Below are 15,600 nucleotides of genomic sequence, written 5' to 3'. Positions count from 1 at the left end.
ATTTTCCAGTATGAAAATTAGTTTAAAGGGTTTAAGAAGTCATTGTCAACGTTGCCAGTGACTGTCAGTGCGCACAAGTCCTTATCTTGTTTGCACAAGATGATAAATATCACCTTACGGGACCTTACGTTGATTGATCTGAGGTTGTTAAAGACACATTTGAATTTATAGTAAATTATCTTGTGTGACAAATAATAACTGGTTCCCACAAGATAAATAACTTGTGCGTAAAAGATTACAAAAAAAAAAAAAATCATATTTTGGGACTGTAGGGGTTCTGAATTTTTCTCATGAACAGCATTGGCTATATGAAGTATTTCTGTTACTGCATATTTTTAGTCCTACAATAAAATCTGACTTGAAACTCCATAAATTCAAGTTAAATAATTTCATTGATTCATTTCATTCAATTTAAAATAACATACTTTATAATTTCATCTTATATTAAACTTAACAATCTCTGATATTACACAGTTCGATGAAGATGCGTTACCTCAGCCCTCCAATGTACTTCTGTTTCTCAAATATGGTAATATTATCATATCCAAGACGGGCCAGGAAGGAGGCACAGCTGATTGATGCTGGGCCACAACCAATCAGAGCTATAGAGGCATGGTAAGACTCTGGCATCTCATTGGCTGGTGGGAGTTCAGGATTCCTGATCTGAGGGATGCCCATCTTACTAAACACCTAGGAAGAAAACAACACATAGACATTTTTGAAAAAGTAAACTTGTCAAGCCCTTTCATAGGCTGCATCCATATCACAACACTTATATACTGTAGCTCTCAACCAAACATGGCTGACTTTAAAGTGAGCCTTTGTACCTTTTGCTGAACAGTAGCTAATGTGGCCACATTGGCAATAGCATGATGATGCACCATTTTAAAATGTATCACCTGTACAAGTAGAAAAGAGTCTAGTTTACTGCACAATTTCGACAGCAACTGAACTGAGAAACATCTTTCCAAATCCAATCCACTGATGAAGAGAGTTAGACGTGGTTAAAAAAAAAAAAAAAAAAAAGCCACCAGGAAGTGGACGTTGACTTGAGGTAACTGTAATTTCTGAGGTCAAGAATGAAATTTCATGCTCAAGAATCATAATACAGACACAATGACTCAGTGATATCAGTTACACAGTAATATCAATCTAAAGCCTGCTAACATTATCTAACATTAGCCACCATAAGATAATGGTTATACTAGGCTGACCAAATGTCCTCTTTTGCCCGCACATGTCCACTTTTCACGTCCCGTCCGAGGCGTCCGGGGTGTTTTTTTTATAAACTGATGATAATGTCCGGTTTTCCATGTGTTTGTGTGTATGTGTTAGAGTGCGGCACGGGCCGCATATTTCTGTCCGAACCCGAACCGAGCCCGACATTATTTAATGACGAAAGCACTCAGTTTGTGTCACACACTTGTTATGGTTACAGGCCGGGCGTGCTCAGCGGAGAGGGAGACCTCCGTGTTTGAGACGGGAGCAGGAGACGGGAGGTCCGAGACTTCCAGCGAGGAGAGAGGTAGAAACAAACAGCCAGTGTGTGTCTGTGTGTGTTATGTTCAGGTGTTGTCACGTAAATAACAGTGCCCAAGCAATAAACAGGACAGACAATAGGATTTTATTTATTTTTACACTATATTTTCACTGAAAGCTGGCCGAATCGGATCGCCACACTCTAGTGTGTGTATGTGTCCCCTACTGGGGCCTATCTGAATTTCTGTCTTTGAGAGATATTATTTTGTAATATAACTGAATTTTCTATCCATACATATAAATTTTAAATATATTAAAATGATAAGGCATCTTTGAGTAAGCTGCGAGTATCATTTAAGTAGGCTATGTTGTGGCCGGTCGAATGTCCTCTTTTTTGGAAATCAAAATATGGTCACCCTAGTTATACCAGAACCAAGCAGCAACCTCCAGGGCTTCAGGCCAACACAGCAGTGCCAAAAACTGCAGTTCTTTGAGCGACCACTTGAGGCTGGCTCCAAAAGCCAGTCAATCCCGATAGACCTCCATGTTAATACGTACAACTTTACAGCAGACAGAAACACGTTTACAGCCTGGTACAAAAATGGTTTTGGTCTGTATAGACAATTTCAACATTCTTGACAACTGTATATTTATATTACTCACCCATTTTATTAAGGCGTAATGTTACGCATAATTAAGTACCGGCAGCTTTGAATGAAGCTGTCTGCCGATAGAGTCCTCGGCTTCTCAGTCAGAGCCACCCCTCACTCCTTCACAACTCAAACCTTTCGCCCAAATATGGTAACTTCTAACTGCAGAAAAACAAGATGGTGACGGCCGTAGTGCCAAACTAGAGGCTTCAAAATTGGAGTCCACAAAGCAATGGGTGACATCACAATAGCTATGGGTACATGCAACAAAGGGCTGCAGGCTGGAATTGAGCCTTTGGCTGCTGTGTCAAGGACATTGCCTTTGTATGTATGGGACATCTGCTCTTTGCACTAGGCCACTGGGTGCCCCGCTTCTCTTTAAAGTTACAGTGTTGCTTTAACATTTACATTAAATTTCCCATGAAATTGGCAGCAGACAGCCATTTGATTCCCCATATTTACGTACCCCCTGCGAAACCATTAAGCTAAGGAGGGACTTGTCAAAAATATTAATTGGTGTCTGTGGTAGCTAGTGCCGCTGAATGTGTGCCTCCCTCTGTTGTTGAGGTGAGGATTTATTGCAGCCACCATCATCTGCATCTGCAGGTTTTACTGACGAATCAGTCAGGGATTAATCAGAGCCAGAAGACAACGACGACAAAGTCGTTTTTGGAGTGAGGCCATGCATGTGTAGGTGAAAGAAAGACACAGGTTCATCCCTGTGATGGAGCTGATGCCTCCAAATGGTAGGTAAAGCATTCCATTTGACACAAAATTAGTATGTGTAACACAGGATGAGTTCCCAACATTTTTTTTATTGTTTTCCAGGAAATGACAAACACTTAAAGGAGCAGTGTGTCAGATTTAGGGGATTTAGTGGCATCTAGCTGTGAGAATTACAGATTGCAATTAGAGGTACTCCTGTGTCCATTTTCTTTTTTTACCAGAAGCCAAATTATCTGCAGAGGTCTCTTCCTTTACTAAACAAACACACCCGGTGATTTAAACCGGTAAAAATACTCAATAAACCAAGTTCACATTCCACATCAGTGTTTCTCCAATGCAGTTTGACATATTGGAGACGGGCAGCCAGGCCAGCACCTACTATTGTGTGCCCTCCTTTTTTTTCTCTGATAATTAAATGTAAAATTATCTGCAAAGGTCTCCTCCTCTCTGAATCACATATACCCAGAGATTTAAACTGAAATAAAAAAACACTGAATAAAGGCATTTTTCTGTTAAAAAAAAACATCAGTGTTTTTCCTATGCTCTCAACGTGGAGGGGCTGTGAGTTATGGTGGCCAACGTGAAAACGCAAATGACCTTATCAAGAGCCAGTGTTTGGTTTGTCCGTTCTGGACTGCTGTAGAAACATGGCGGCGTAACATGCCGATCTCTGTGGAGGGGGACGCACCCTGTATGTAGATAGAAGCAGCTCATTCTAAGGTAACGAAAAACACAATGATTCTTATTTTTGGGTGATAATACACTAAAGAAAACATTCTTATTATATCATTTTCTATTTCTGCCAATATATCCCCTTAAATCCTATACACTGCACCCTTAAATGACATTAAGAGCATTTGCAAAATGACTTTTTTTTTGGGTCATTGTTGGGCCAGATAATGGTGTATAGGTGATGATCAGCACAAGACAAATGTGATTGAAAAAAATAAAAAAACATAAACATCAATTTTGATTTCTAGCGAACTTTCATTTCAAACAAATCTGTATTGTAATCCTAAACCTATAACCTAAAGTTATAATGTGTATTTTTTCGGGTTGTTTATTAGCAAATATCAACTATTGCTTTCATAAATATATATTTACTTAAGTGTAATGCAATTCACGTACAAATGGAAGCTTTCTCATAGGCTTAGAATGATTTCTCTATATATACACAGGCAGGGCGTGCTATGCTGGAGGCTGCCCTCTTGCGTCGCCATATTTGAATACAGTGGCCAAAAGGGATATACACGCTTCGCCTTTCGCGTTTACCTAGAACTTGCTGTCACTGGAGACGGTTAAGGTGAAGATCAATCCGGGGCGCTTCTGCATGAACCTGCTTTGTACTTTTAGGATTCTGTCGCACTTTAAATGGAGGAACACACATATGTTTTGCCCCGTAAGAGGGAAACCACGCCACCAAATAAAAGAAAAAGATCAGATAAGCGAGGACAGGACAAAACGTGAGTGAATTTCGGCGTTGCTTATTCCAGGTGGAAAGAACTCCTGAAGGAGAACGATTTCACAAGGGATGCGGAGGTTGCCTGCTTTGTGCTAGACAGGTAATTCAATCTGATATTTTAAAATCATTTTGGCTTCAGGTTTGCAACTACTTTTCCCTCTCGTCTAAGTTCGAGTGACGGCTACGTTTACGTGCTAACGTTATCCTAGCCTTGGCTAACGTTATTCCAGAGCTACAGCTAAATGGTTAGCCTAGCCTACAGCCTAATCTGTTGATTCCTCTCGCGCTGCTGCGAAGGCGTCCACCCTCTCCTCCTCCTCTTCCCTCTGGGTAGCTGAGACACATCTCTTCGCCTGGCCGTTCCTGCACCGCTTCTACCACCTTGCCCCGTTCCTGTCCCTGGTCTTCCTCCTCTCCCTCTCCCTCTTCCTCATCTCCCTGTGTCCTGTGGAAGAACACTCTGGAAACGCATATATTATAATCGTACCAACCTATATTTGCTGCACTGTGCCGTGACTATCACATAAAATGTGTTATTTTAGCATTGCTGTGCTAATGTTTGCTCGTGTTACCAAAACAGTTAGAAATAAAACACTCCTAACATATATCTCACAGATAACCTATATCTCACTGGTAAGCTATAACATATCGTAACATGGTTTAGATTCCTAAATAAATATTTACCTCGTCGCTAGATACTCCTGAAAAACTCAAAAAACTCTGCTGATGTCACTGTTACTCTCCATTTTTACACACTGAGGCTTTAAGTCAAGTTGAAGATGTAAATAATCACCTGTGAAGAATGTTCTGAGTTTTAAAGACATTATGTGACATTTGCATTAATAATAGAGTGATAGCTGTGTATCTGTAGGCCTTACGCTGAGAAAAAAAAACATACAAAAATAATAATTACGTAAATTAAATGATGGTGCCATGGCTCTAATTGGTTCAAACTCATTACAGTTGAGTCAGGTGAGAAGTTGATGGTGATAAACTCCAACAGTTCTGTTTTTCAAAGAAAATGACCATTTATCATATACTTCCTACAGAAAACTTAGCAGCTATAAATGTTGTGTACCTCAGTAGCAAACTGCTGAAGCCCTCCGATATTAATGGGTCCTTCCTCAGAAGCATACAAGTTGCAGCCCCCCACACACAGCTCTGATGTGGGACACACCATTCCACAGGTCAAACCCAGGGGGTTGTCAGAAAGGATGGCCCGTGCTGATCCGTAGTAGTTCTTGTAAACACACACACACACACACACACACACAAATGATAAGATAATCATCTGTATATTTTACTACTCTTCATTTATTGTTTGTTTTTAATATCCTCTAAGACATCTTCCACATTATTGAATTGGTATTCAAAAATGACTGTGCATGGATGCATGACTGTGTTTACCTTATTAGAGATGCTTGTAATAAATGACTTTATGTCCAGGTTAGTAGGGCAGCTCTTCTGACAGGGAGCATCCACACATTTTAGACACCTAAACACAGATTTCTACTGTTATTTTACAGTTTAACAATGAAAAATCACTCTGACCTCATCACATATTGACATAAGGTCATGGACTTTCCATGTCGATAATATAATGTACAAGGTACCCTGGGTGCATTAGTTGTTGACATTCTGGGACACTGTGTCAATTTCAGCCTGCTACATCCATTGTCTCTTTTCAAGTACACTTCAGTTTTCACAGAAAATGTACAGTGTACAGGCGCACCATGTCAGTACAGCACCACGAATTGACGTTTTTTTCCTTCAACAACACAGGCATGTGACTCCCTGACAAAGGCTTGTATGCCGAAACGCGAGTTTTTAAAGGTTTAAGATGACCAAGCCATAATAATAAAGGCTTTTAAATTTTTCCAAAGAGAGTGCCTTGGAGTTTCCTGAGTTTTGCTATATATGATTGTCCCATCCAAAGAGCACCTCAAGCAAACAATTTGAGTCCTGGAAGCACTCCTCTACAGACTTTTCTGAACGCAGGCATGTGGTTGGGATTAGGCTATAAAAGCATGTGGTTGGGCTTAGTAAAAAAGAGTTTGGTGTTAAAATGGCACTTCAGTTGGTGGTTGTTGGACCCAAACACCACCCCCCTCCTGCCTGTTCTACTGTTGTGTCTCGTCAAGTATGTTAATTTTATTCATGTTCATGTTTAGTGCTTCATGTTTTATGTCATACCTTAGTTTAGTTTCATGTTTTGTCCTTTGTTGTCATGAGCACTTTATGTTAAGTTAAAGTCACTCATGTCTAGTCTCGTCGTGCACTTCCTGCTTTATTTTGTACTCACCTTTTCCCTCTCGTTTCAGAGCCTCCCTTTGTGTGAATTTCCCGCCATTGTGATTGTCTACCCCGCCCCTGATTGGTTTCCCGTTTTCCCCTACCTCATGTATAAATAGTCCTTGTCTCCCTTTGTCTTGTTGCCAGTTCGTCTTGTTCAGTCTGATTGATGGCCTCGTCAAATGTCCCAGCCAGGTTTTCATGTTATCAGGTTTTATTTAAGTTTGTGATATTTTTTGATCCTCCAAGTGAGCGTTTTTCTTTGTTGTACTTTGATCCTCTTTGTGAGTGGTTTTGTTTTGATTGAATTTTTGCCAAGTAAAATACTTTTGTTATACCTACCACTGCTTGAGTCGTGCATTTGAGTCCACCAGTTTCGTGTCCGAGGTCGTTACATCTACTCAGACTTTCTTTGTTGACCGTGTTTCCCCTGATGCAGCCGAGCTAACGGCAACCAGCCATCTTTTCACATCATGCTACTTTTACTTTACCATTTTAAAATGGTATTATGTGTGGTGAAGAGCACATTATGACTTATTTAGGACTTGAAATTCAAAGCTTAGGACTTGGGACTTGACTTGTCAGTTCTGAGTTGGGACTTGGGTGCAAAGGCATGAGACTTACTTGTGACTTGTAAAACAACGACTTGTTCCCACTTCCACTAATAAACACTGACACTAAGTACAGCCAAGACTGATGGGAATGTCATTAGTTATTCAGGTTTTTAGTCATTAACCAAAGTACAGAACAAACTGAAGAGAGACAGAGCTACTGCTAGAAGAAAAAGTCAAAGGATCCCTATAGTGATTACAGTTCATTTTGAGGTGGACAAGAATGTGTATACCAAATTTATGTACCAATAGTTGTAGAGCTTTTTGACTAAAAACGGTCAGAGGATCATCAAAGTGAGTAGAGGTGTCCCCATCACCTGGGGATCATAAATGTCTATGCAGAATTTAATGGCAATGTAGCTACTATGATACAAGGGTGTAACTTTGGTCTGAGAAGTGTGTGGGTTGAACGCATGGTCCAGGAAGCTGAGAAGTACAAGGCTGAAGACAATGTCCAGCGTGACAAGGTGTCTGCTAAGAACGGCCTGGAGTCGTACGCTTTCAACATGAAGTCGACTGTGGAGGATGAAAAGCTTGCTGGCAAGATCAGTGAAGATGATAAGCAGAAGAATAGGGGTTATGGGTCTCCTCCACCGATTTGAAACACATTTCCTGCGTTTGTACATACATTTAGGGACTATGGTAACCAACACGAAATCCAGGAAATAATTAAGCTGATCATCATGCTAAATACTGTCAAAATAGTAGTAAATATGCTAAATATGCTACTCCTGTGTAGCATTTATATTTCAGCTGAGGTGTTAACTTCCACTCTGGACATTGCACTTCAGCTGAGATATTTTATTCTGATGACTATTTATTTATACTGGACTGATGGTGATAAGGTAACATGTGCCTTTATCTGCAAGGGAGTGAGTTTGTGAGATTTGGTGCATGATACAAGTCAGCTGAAAGTGGTACTTTACTTTAAAAAAAAGAAAAGAAAAGAAAAAAATTTAAAGTAACTCATTCTCACCTGAGTGCTTCCCGTAGAGCTCCACGCTCGCTCAATGTTGTGTGCTTGATGTCATCAAAGTTGTTCTCTAACTTCACACAGGACTAAGAGGAAGAAAGAAGGGAGGAAATTGAATAATGAAAAAGCAGACAGGGAAAAGAGGAGGGAAAAAAGCAGACATGGAGGGTGAAAATATTGCTACATCGACTAAACTGTGCAACTCTAGCCAAGTTGTGTGTGTACGTATGGTGTACTTACATCACAGCTCCTTTCGGGGTTTCTCTTCCAGTGTTTCTTTTCTTTCTTTTTGCTCGCTGTGGATACGATCTGAGCATGAGTCTTCACCCTGGGATTCAGAGCCAGGATGCTCTGTGGGTGAAACAGATCAACACATACATAAAACTCTTGATTATTAGACTCTGAACGACACAAACAGAATAGTGTTTCTTGCCTAAAACAACAACAAAAAAACAAAACTGTGAATTTTATTAGGAAACACACGTTTGCATCATTGTAGGGAAAGATAGGTTTATCGATTGACATATTCCTGTCACACTTCTTCACTTGTAGTGCTTGTAATATTATTGTTCTTTTAGTCTTTAGTTTGATATTCCAAAATCAAATAGTGACCATTTGGAATAACGACAAGCAACTTTCAATAATTTATTTTACGAAACGGGGGAAACAAACATGAACAAAAACGGTTTCATAATTCATATTAAATTCAAAAGATAACGAAAAAATAGCTACAAGTGAGAGGGAATAGTGATAAAGTGGTCAAACTTGGTCAAATCCACAGCCTCAACCCATCCGACACTGTTAGACTGACTCACCAGCAGACATCACTACATGAGGGTATACAGTATTCAGTATTCTGCCATTGTTCTGCCATGGTGTTCTTGGCGCAAAGCCAGCATTTATACTTTGCCATGTGGCTATAATTGCAATCAGGGGCAAACTGCACTCAGCTGCCAAACTTTGTGGGCGTGTTTGTGCTGGTATATCATTAGCGCAATATCCTTTGTGAATAGGACGTTAAGACGGAGCAAACTGCGGGTGCAAATGAAGTGCAATTCAAGGTGCTATCAGCGGCCGCAGTTCATTCTTTGTGAATTCGGCCCTAAGTTTGTTGTAACTTTAGGCTATGTGTCATACGAAGTGTGGTTTAATTTTATTTTTTATAATACTGTAGCGTCCGCCAGGACGTGTGGAAAGGATGACGCAGTTATTCTGCAATTAAACCACCGTTTATTACTGAACAGTACAGGTTACTGTTGGCCGTAACCACGCCAAAACAACCAACAAACAACAACTTAGCTGTAACTCCATCTGTGCACTCCTGCTCTCTCCTCCAGCACGCTCATACACACACCAGCACGCGCACTCACACAGCCCTCCTCATCCCCGTCACACTCGCACCCCGTACCTCATTCAATCACAAACATGCCATTAACTCACAGAACATTGACATTATAACAGAACATTTACTGCAGGGTCGCTACAATACATAGCCTATAACATTATCAAATCATAGCTTTAAAACAAAAAAAACCCCGTCATATCTGACCAGGCCCGGCCTGGGCCCGTCAGAGGAAGGGGGGCTCCCGGTCGGGCCGGGCTCGGGCAGAGAATCTAAGCTCCACCCTATCAGCAACCCTCATGACATTTCTGGGGGCACCACTGCTACTATTACCTGTCTTTATAGCACAGACACAAACAGATCTGCTGACAGCAACACTAAAACTACTGAACATTCTAGGAAGTTGGCTTGTTTGAATGGTTGGGGTCAAGATGATAAGATAATGATGAGCTGCAAGGTCAATGCCCTGAGGTTAGAAATAATTTTCCATACTCACATGTTGTTGCCACAGGAAATATATCTGGCAAAAAAGCAAGATACAAACTATATGAACCTACCAGGATCCTACCAGTTGGATCAGGATCTCAAATACTTATTATCATCATCATAAGTTTGCTCTGAATATTAAAGTGAGATGTTTTATATCCAATTTCCAGTAGTTTAATATAATTTTTAAAAAACTTTTATTCCATTTAGACAGGTAGTTTATGATATTTTGTCATGATAATGTTTGTTTTGGTGTTTGGTTTTGTGTTTGGGATGTTCTGTGTTTTTTCTTTTTCCCCCTCCCTTTTCTCTCCCTGGCAGTGTGTGTGCAGCTGAGGGTGTGGCTGGCCGGTGTTCTGAAAGTTTGCGCTACCCACTCAGGATGAGCTACCAGTAGCTCATCCTGTCAGACTAGTCTGATGAACTAAGCCTCTCAGTCGTAATGACCTACCCTGGCAAAAACATTGTTTAGTAGCTACTCACAGGGGCGGAAATCCCGGGGGGGACAGGGGGGACGTGACTCCCCCTTCAATAAAGCTGTACCCCCCTAGAATAATTTGAGACACAATTAATAATTTTTGAACAATGCAGTAGTATTTATTAAAAGCACAATGTAAGCGGTGCTCATTATAATCATGCAATAATGTGCTATTTAAATCTCAAAAGATTTAGTCCCCCCCTCCCATTCCTAGTAGTGGTATATCCCACACTCTTTCCAACGGGCGGGGCTAGCAGCCGTTAGTACTTGGTAGCAGTTGCAGCATGTGGCTGGAACCGCTGCCCACATCGCGCAGGGTAAGATGTACACTTGCAGATACAGTTTAACTTACACAAGTTACAACACATCCCATTTACTGTTACAACAAGCCCCAGGCCCAGGCTGATAATATAAACTGTCTGCAACATTTCTCCTGCATTGTTCAAAAGCCAGAGTTGTGATAGTCAGAGAGGACAGGAGAGAAAGAAGAGGGAGAGGACAAGACAAGAGCAGTCAGTGACGGAGTGGCTCGTAGTTAATATCTGTAGGCTCTCCACCTGTCAGTGAGACAAACATGACAGATGTGCAGTTTAACTGACGAGGAGCGGCCATTACGAGCAATCATTATGCACGGTTTTGAGGTGCGCAGCGGCAGATCTCACAGCACACTGTTTATAAACCAGTTCACCAGTTTAATTGCAGGAAATGTTTATCTCACTGCCGGTAAAAAAACGAAAAAAACAAACAAAACGGTTTGCTCCTGCAGCCGGCCAGAGACAACAGATCCATTCCACACACCTGAGCCAGATGAAAAAGAGGGAGAGAAGGAGAGAGATCGAGTTTCGGTCTTTGATGAATGAAGCCTTATTGTTTTGCTGCTATTAAACAACAAGAGACATGTTTTCTCCGCTTACTTAATAGCATAAATATTCACACTACTGCACACGGGGAGACAGAGACCTGCTCTGCTCCAGACACGCTCAGCACCTTGGACAGCACGGCGCACCTGACTGTTGTCGTTGTGTACATGTTAATTTGATTTCAATCATTTTGTTTTAAATCTGGACATGTGCAGGTGGACTCAGCCAGTGCTAAGAAAGGTCCTATGCCTGCCTGTTGGAGAGACAGAGAAAAGATTAAAGCGTCAAATTGCGGTAAAAGATGCTGTATAAAAGACAGGCTACAACTTTTTTTCCTTGTCCCCCCCCTGGAATTATTCTCTAAAATTTTACTGTTTATTGTCCCCCCCAACTATGAAATGGGATTTTCGCCCCTGGCTACTTAGGTCAGATATGTGTAAGAAGCAGACATACAGCCTATATAAATGTAACTATAAGCAGAGTAGCTCACTCTGTCGGGTAGGAAATATCTATCAGAATGGACTATTACCTCTAGAAATGTTATTAAAAATATGGTAGCTCATTCTGTCAGGTAGGAAATATCTATCAGAATGGACTATTACCTCTAGAAATGTGGTTATAAGTAGAGTAGCTCATTCTGTCAGGTAGGAAATATCTATCAGAATGGACTATTACCTCTATAAATGTAATTAAAAATATGGTAGCTCATTCTGTCAGGTAGAACATATTTATCAGAATGGACTATTACCTCTATAAATGTGATAAAATATATGGTAGCTCATTCTGTCAGGTAGGAAATATCTATCAGAATGGACTATTACCTCTAGAAATGTAATTAAAAATATGGTAGCTCATTCTGTCAGGTAGGAAATATCCATCAGAATGGACTATTACCTCTATAAATGTGATTATAAGTAGAGTAGCTCATTCTGTCAGGTAGAAAGTATCTTTCAGAATGGACTATTACCTCAGTGTGACATTTGTCTCTGATGGGCACATAATGTCTGAAATCTGTTCCTGCAAATGGAAAGCAAACTTACATTTGCTTGAATGAGCTACCATATTTTAACTACATTTATAGAGATAATAGTCCATTCTGATAGATATTTCCTACCTGACAAAATGAGCTACCATATTTTTAACTACATTTCTAGAGGTAATAGTCCATTCTGATAGATATTTCCTACCTGACAGAATGAGCTACCATATATTTAATTACATTTCTAGAGGTAATAGTCCATTCTGATAGATATTTCCTACCTGACAGAATGAGCTACCATATATTTAATTAAATTTATAGAGGTAATAGTCCATTCTGATAGATACTTCCTACCTGACAGAATGAGCTACCATATTTTTAATCACATTTATAGAGGTAATAGTCCATTCTGATAGATATTTCCTACCTGACAGAATGAGCTACTCTACTTATAATCACATTTATAGAGGTAATAGTCCATTCTGATGGATATTTCCTACCTGACAGAATGAGCTACCATATTTTTAATTACATTTCTAGAGGTAATAGTCCATTCTGATAGATATTTCCTACCTGCGAAGATCCCGGGTAGTTTAAAATTTTGGGCGTGTCCTCTGGAAAAAATTTTTTCGCTCTGCACATGCGCACATCGCGTTGGTAGGTCATTCTCAGCGGTAGGTCTATTTGTCAGGACATCAGCTCTTCATAATGAGGCACATCTGGTGTTCATCCAGTAATCACTCCTGCAATAAAGCCTGGTCAAGACACCACTCCTGTGCCAGATTATCCCGTCTCAGTTGGTAACGTAGTGGCTCCAGTCTTTTGTGAAGAAGTGAATTTCGTGTTTTTTCATCGCTCTTAAGTGCTTTTGTTTTTGTGCAGCTACTGGTGTGCCTCCTGCTGTACCTGATTGCAGCTTCCAGTGCTTCAGTGTCTCCGCATGCTGAGTCTGTTCCAGCAACGCCAGCCAGTCCTCCGCCGCTTCCATTTGCCCCTTTTTCTGATTTTGAACTTAGTGTTTTTCAATAAACACTTTGAACTGTTTTTTTTTTGCTTCCATCTCTGCATTTGGGGTCCAAACACAAAACCAAAACATAACAGTATTATGTAATCTGGTAGTTATTATATTATCATTTGCGTCACCCATACATATTCTTATCTCTAAAACTAATATAGTTGAATGCAGACTTTCTTTTATGGCAGATGTCGAAACTTCCCCCTCCTCTTCCATGGCACCCTCCACTGTGATCGTAAATCATGTGGCTTGTTGCATAAGACTGTAAAGCCATATTAGGACTATATAACATGGCTTTTTATTCTTTTAATCCTAACTGCTGCTGTGACGTGTTAAGTGACAGAATACATCATTGTGTGAGATATAGAAAACAGAAAACAGAATATCATGAGAGTATGTATATTGTGGTGAATATCTTAGATTACACCAAGATTGTAGGCAAACCAACAGCTTTTCTTAAACTTTAAAAGTGTGAATGGACCATATATTGTATGTCCAAGGATGCTTTTGTTGGGCCAAGACAAAAACTCTGAAGTCAGCTTCTAAGGTTTAACGTGCTGTGCAGTTACTGATATTTGACAGTTGGTCCACTCTGTTTGTGCATTTTGTAATTGCATTAGTGTGTTCACTGCAGGAAGTGACTGTTTCAAGTCACTATTCAAGTCAAATTTTTACATGTTATTTTGCTTTAAAGTCTCACAGACCACCCATGTTGGAATGCAACAGTGTGTTATCTTATTAAACTGTGTTAGAGGACTTTTAGGTAATACATTTCTGTATATTTTCAAGGTATGCCAACAATGATCTCACCTGTATTAAGAGTGACTGATTAATTTAAAGGGCTACTCTAGAGATGTATTATTGCATTTCCATTAAATCAGGGGACTCCTGAGAGAAAGATTTAAGAAAGCTAGGTCACTATTATGGGAGTAGGGGCCGGAAAAATTCCAAAAATACTGGATCCTACATTTCCCATAATGCAACTCAATGGTGTCTTTCATTAGACCCTTTCTGCTTCCTAAATGCTCACTTCTTTCAAACCCCACACATTTAGTTTGTAACATCAACCAGTTGATGTTACAAACAAAAGTTTTCAAATATCGAGGCCTTATCACCCTTTGGCATCTGATAGCAATGCAAAGAGCACTCTTTAGTGTTTCTATGAGCCTATTTATACTTGGTATTAACATGCATCCGATCACAGTCAGATAGCGCTCAATACAAGTTTTAATGGCCACCAAGATGTGATCAGATCACTCAAATCACTTGCCAAGGTAGTCTGGGACACACTTGACCACATATCTTTTGTAGTGTAAACGTTAATGTTCCCTTATGCGTCCCTGACAAAGACTGCATCATCAGTGCTGGTCATGGTGGTTGTTTTACCGATAAGGAACAAACACTCTTCAAAAGTGGTTCCTAACTGGTCCAGCCACGGGTCCAGATATCTCCTTATGCCTGGTGCACACAACTTTTCTGCCTGTTCTGAAAGTCACTATGTCGCATTACACGATTGTGGAGTCATAAAATCATGCCGTGACTTGGCTGACAGACATGACACACTACATGATGGTTCACACCAATCATCCCTGGTCGTCTTTCACGACGTGTGTGATTATTTTTACAATTATTTCAGTCACTGTCTATTTATGTGCCAGGTGAAATGTTATTGTAGTAATGTAAAAAGGCGCCAGTAGATGTCAGGAGCTAAATTTGAAGTAGCGTATGCAAACATACAAGTCACTGAATCCTCCACAGCAAGTTCCTGCAAATATTTCACAATTAAAGCCTATTTAGAAAATGAAGGGATTCCCCAACCGAAGTGGGAGCATAGTAAAGTAAGAACATAAAAACACAGAGGGAATAATAAATAACAGCCCTTTTTATAATGTAGTCTGTTTCAAATGAAGCTGGTAGCCTCTGTAGTAAAAGAGGCCCACCACTATTTTTTAATTTTCTTACTGTATGTCCGTCTCCATTATAAAGAAGTAACATTGTTTGCTAGCTTGATGCTAATGGCAGTACTCACTAGGTTGATAAAGTGCCTTTGCTATTTCGCACCATCATTTTCCCTTTTTACTGTGTGTAGCATGCATCCCTGCAGGAAATATCAAAAAGCCTGGGTTGTTGTTGCCATACAGTTGTCTATGGCAGCAGATCACTCTGTGTTTCTAATGGTCAAAGTGATGGCTGTGACGGGAGCACTCGTGAACGACAAAAAGAAAATCAAACATGCTCGACTTTCAG

The 15,600-nt window shown here is 40.2% G+C and overlaps 1 protein-coding gene across 2 annotated transcripts in view; it reads right to left on the bottom strand.

Moving 5' to 3' along the window:
• The window catches only part of dpydb (dihydropyrimidine dehydrogenase b), a 39,039-nt gene that overhangs the window by 18,742 nt on the left and 4,697 nt on the right, over nucleotides 1-15,600 (bottom strand). For both annotated transcript variants that reach the window (XM_033650783.2, XM_078172911.1), the window contains exons 2-6: nucleotides 8,434-8,544; nucleotides 8,197-8,279; nucleotides 5,725-5,812; nucleotides 5,396-5,557; nucleotides 494-690 (exon numbers count right to left, since the gene is read on the bottom strand). In XM_033650783.2, the coding sequence (XP_033506674.1) occupies nucleotides 494-690; nucleotides 5,396-5,557; nucleotides 5,725-5,812; nucleotides 8,197-8,279; nucleotides 8,434-8,544 (641 nt within the window). The remainder of the gene's footprint in view (nucleotides 1-493; nucleotides 691-5,395; nucleotides 5,558-5,724; nucleotides 5,813-8,196; nucleotides 8,280-8,433; nucleotides 8,545-15,600) is intronic.

This window comes from Epinephelus lanceolatus, chromosome 12 (assembly GCF_041903045.1).
Source record: "Epinephelus lanceolatus isolate andai-2023 chromosome 12, ASM4190304v1, whole genome shotgun sequence".
NCBI lineage: Eukaryota > Metazoa > Chordata > Actinopteri > Perciformes > Serranidae > Epinephelus > Epinephelus lanceolatus.
The sequence above is the reverse complement of the archived record's forward strand: the minus strand, read 5'-3'. Positions and strand labels throughout refer to the sequence as shown.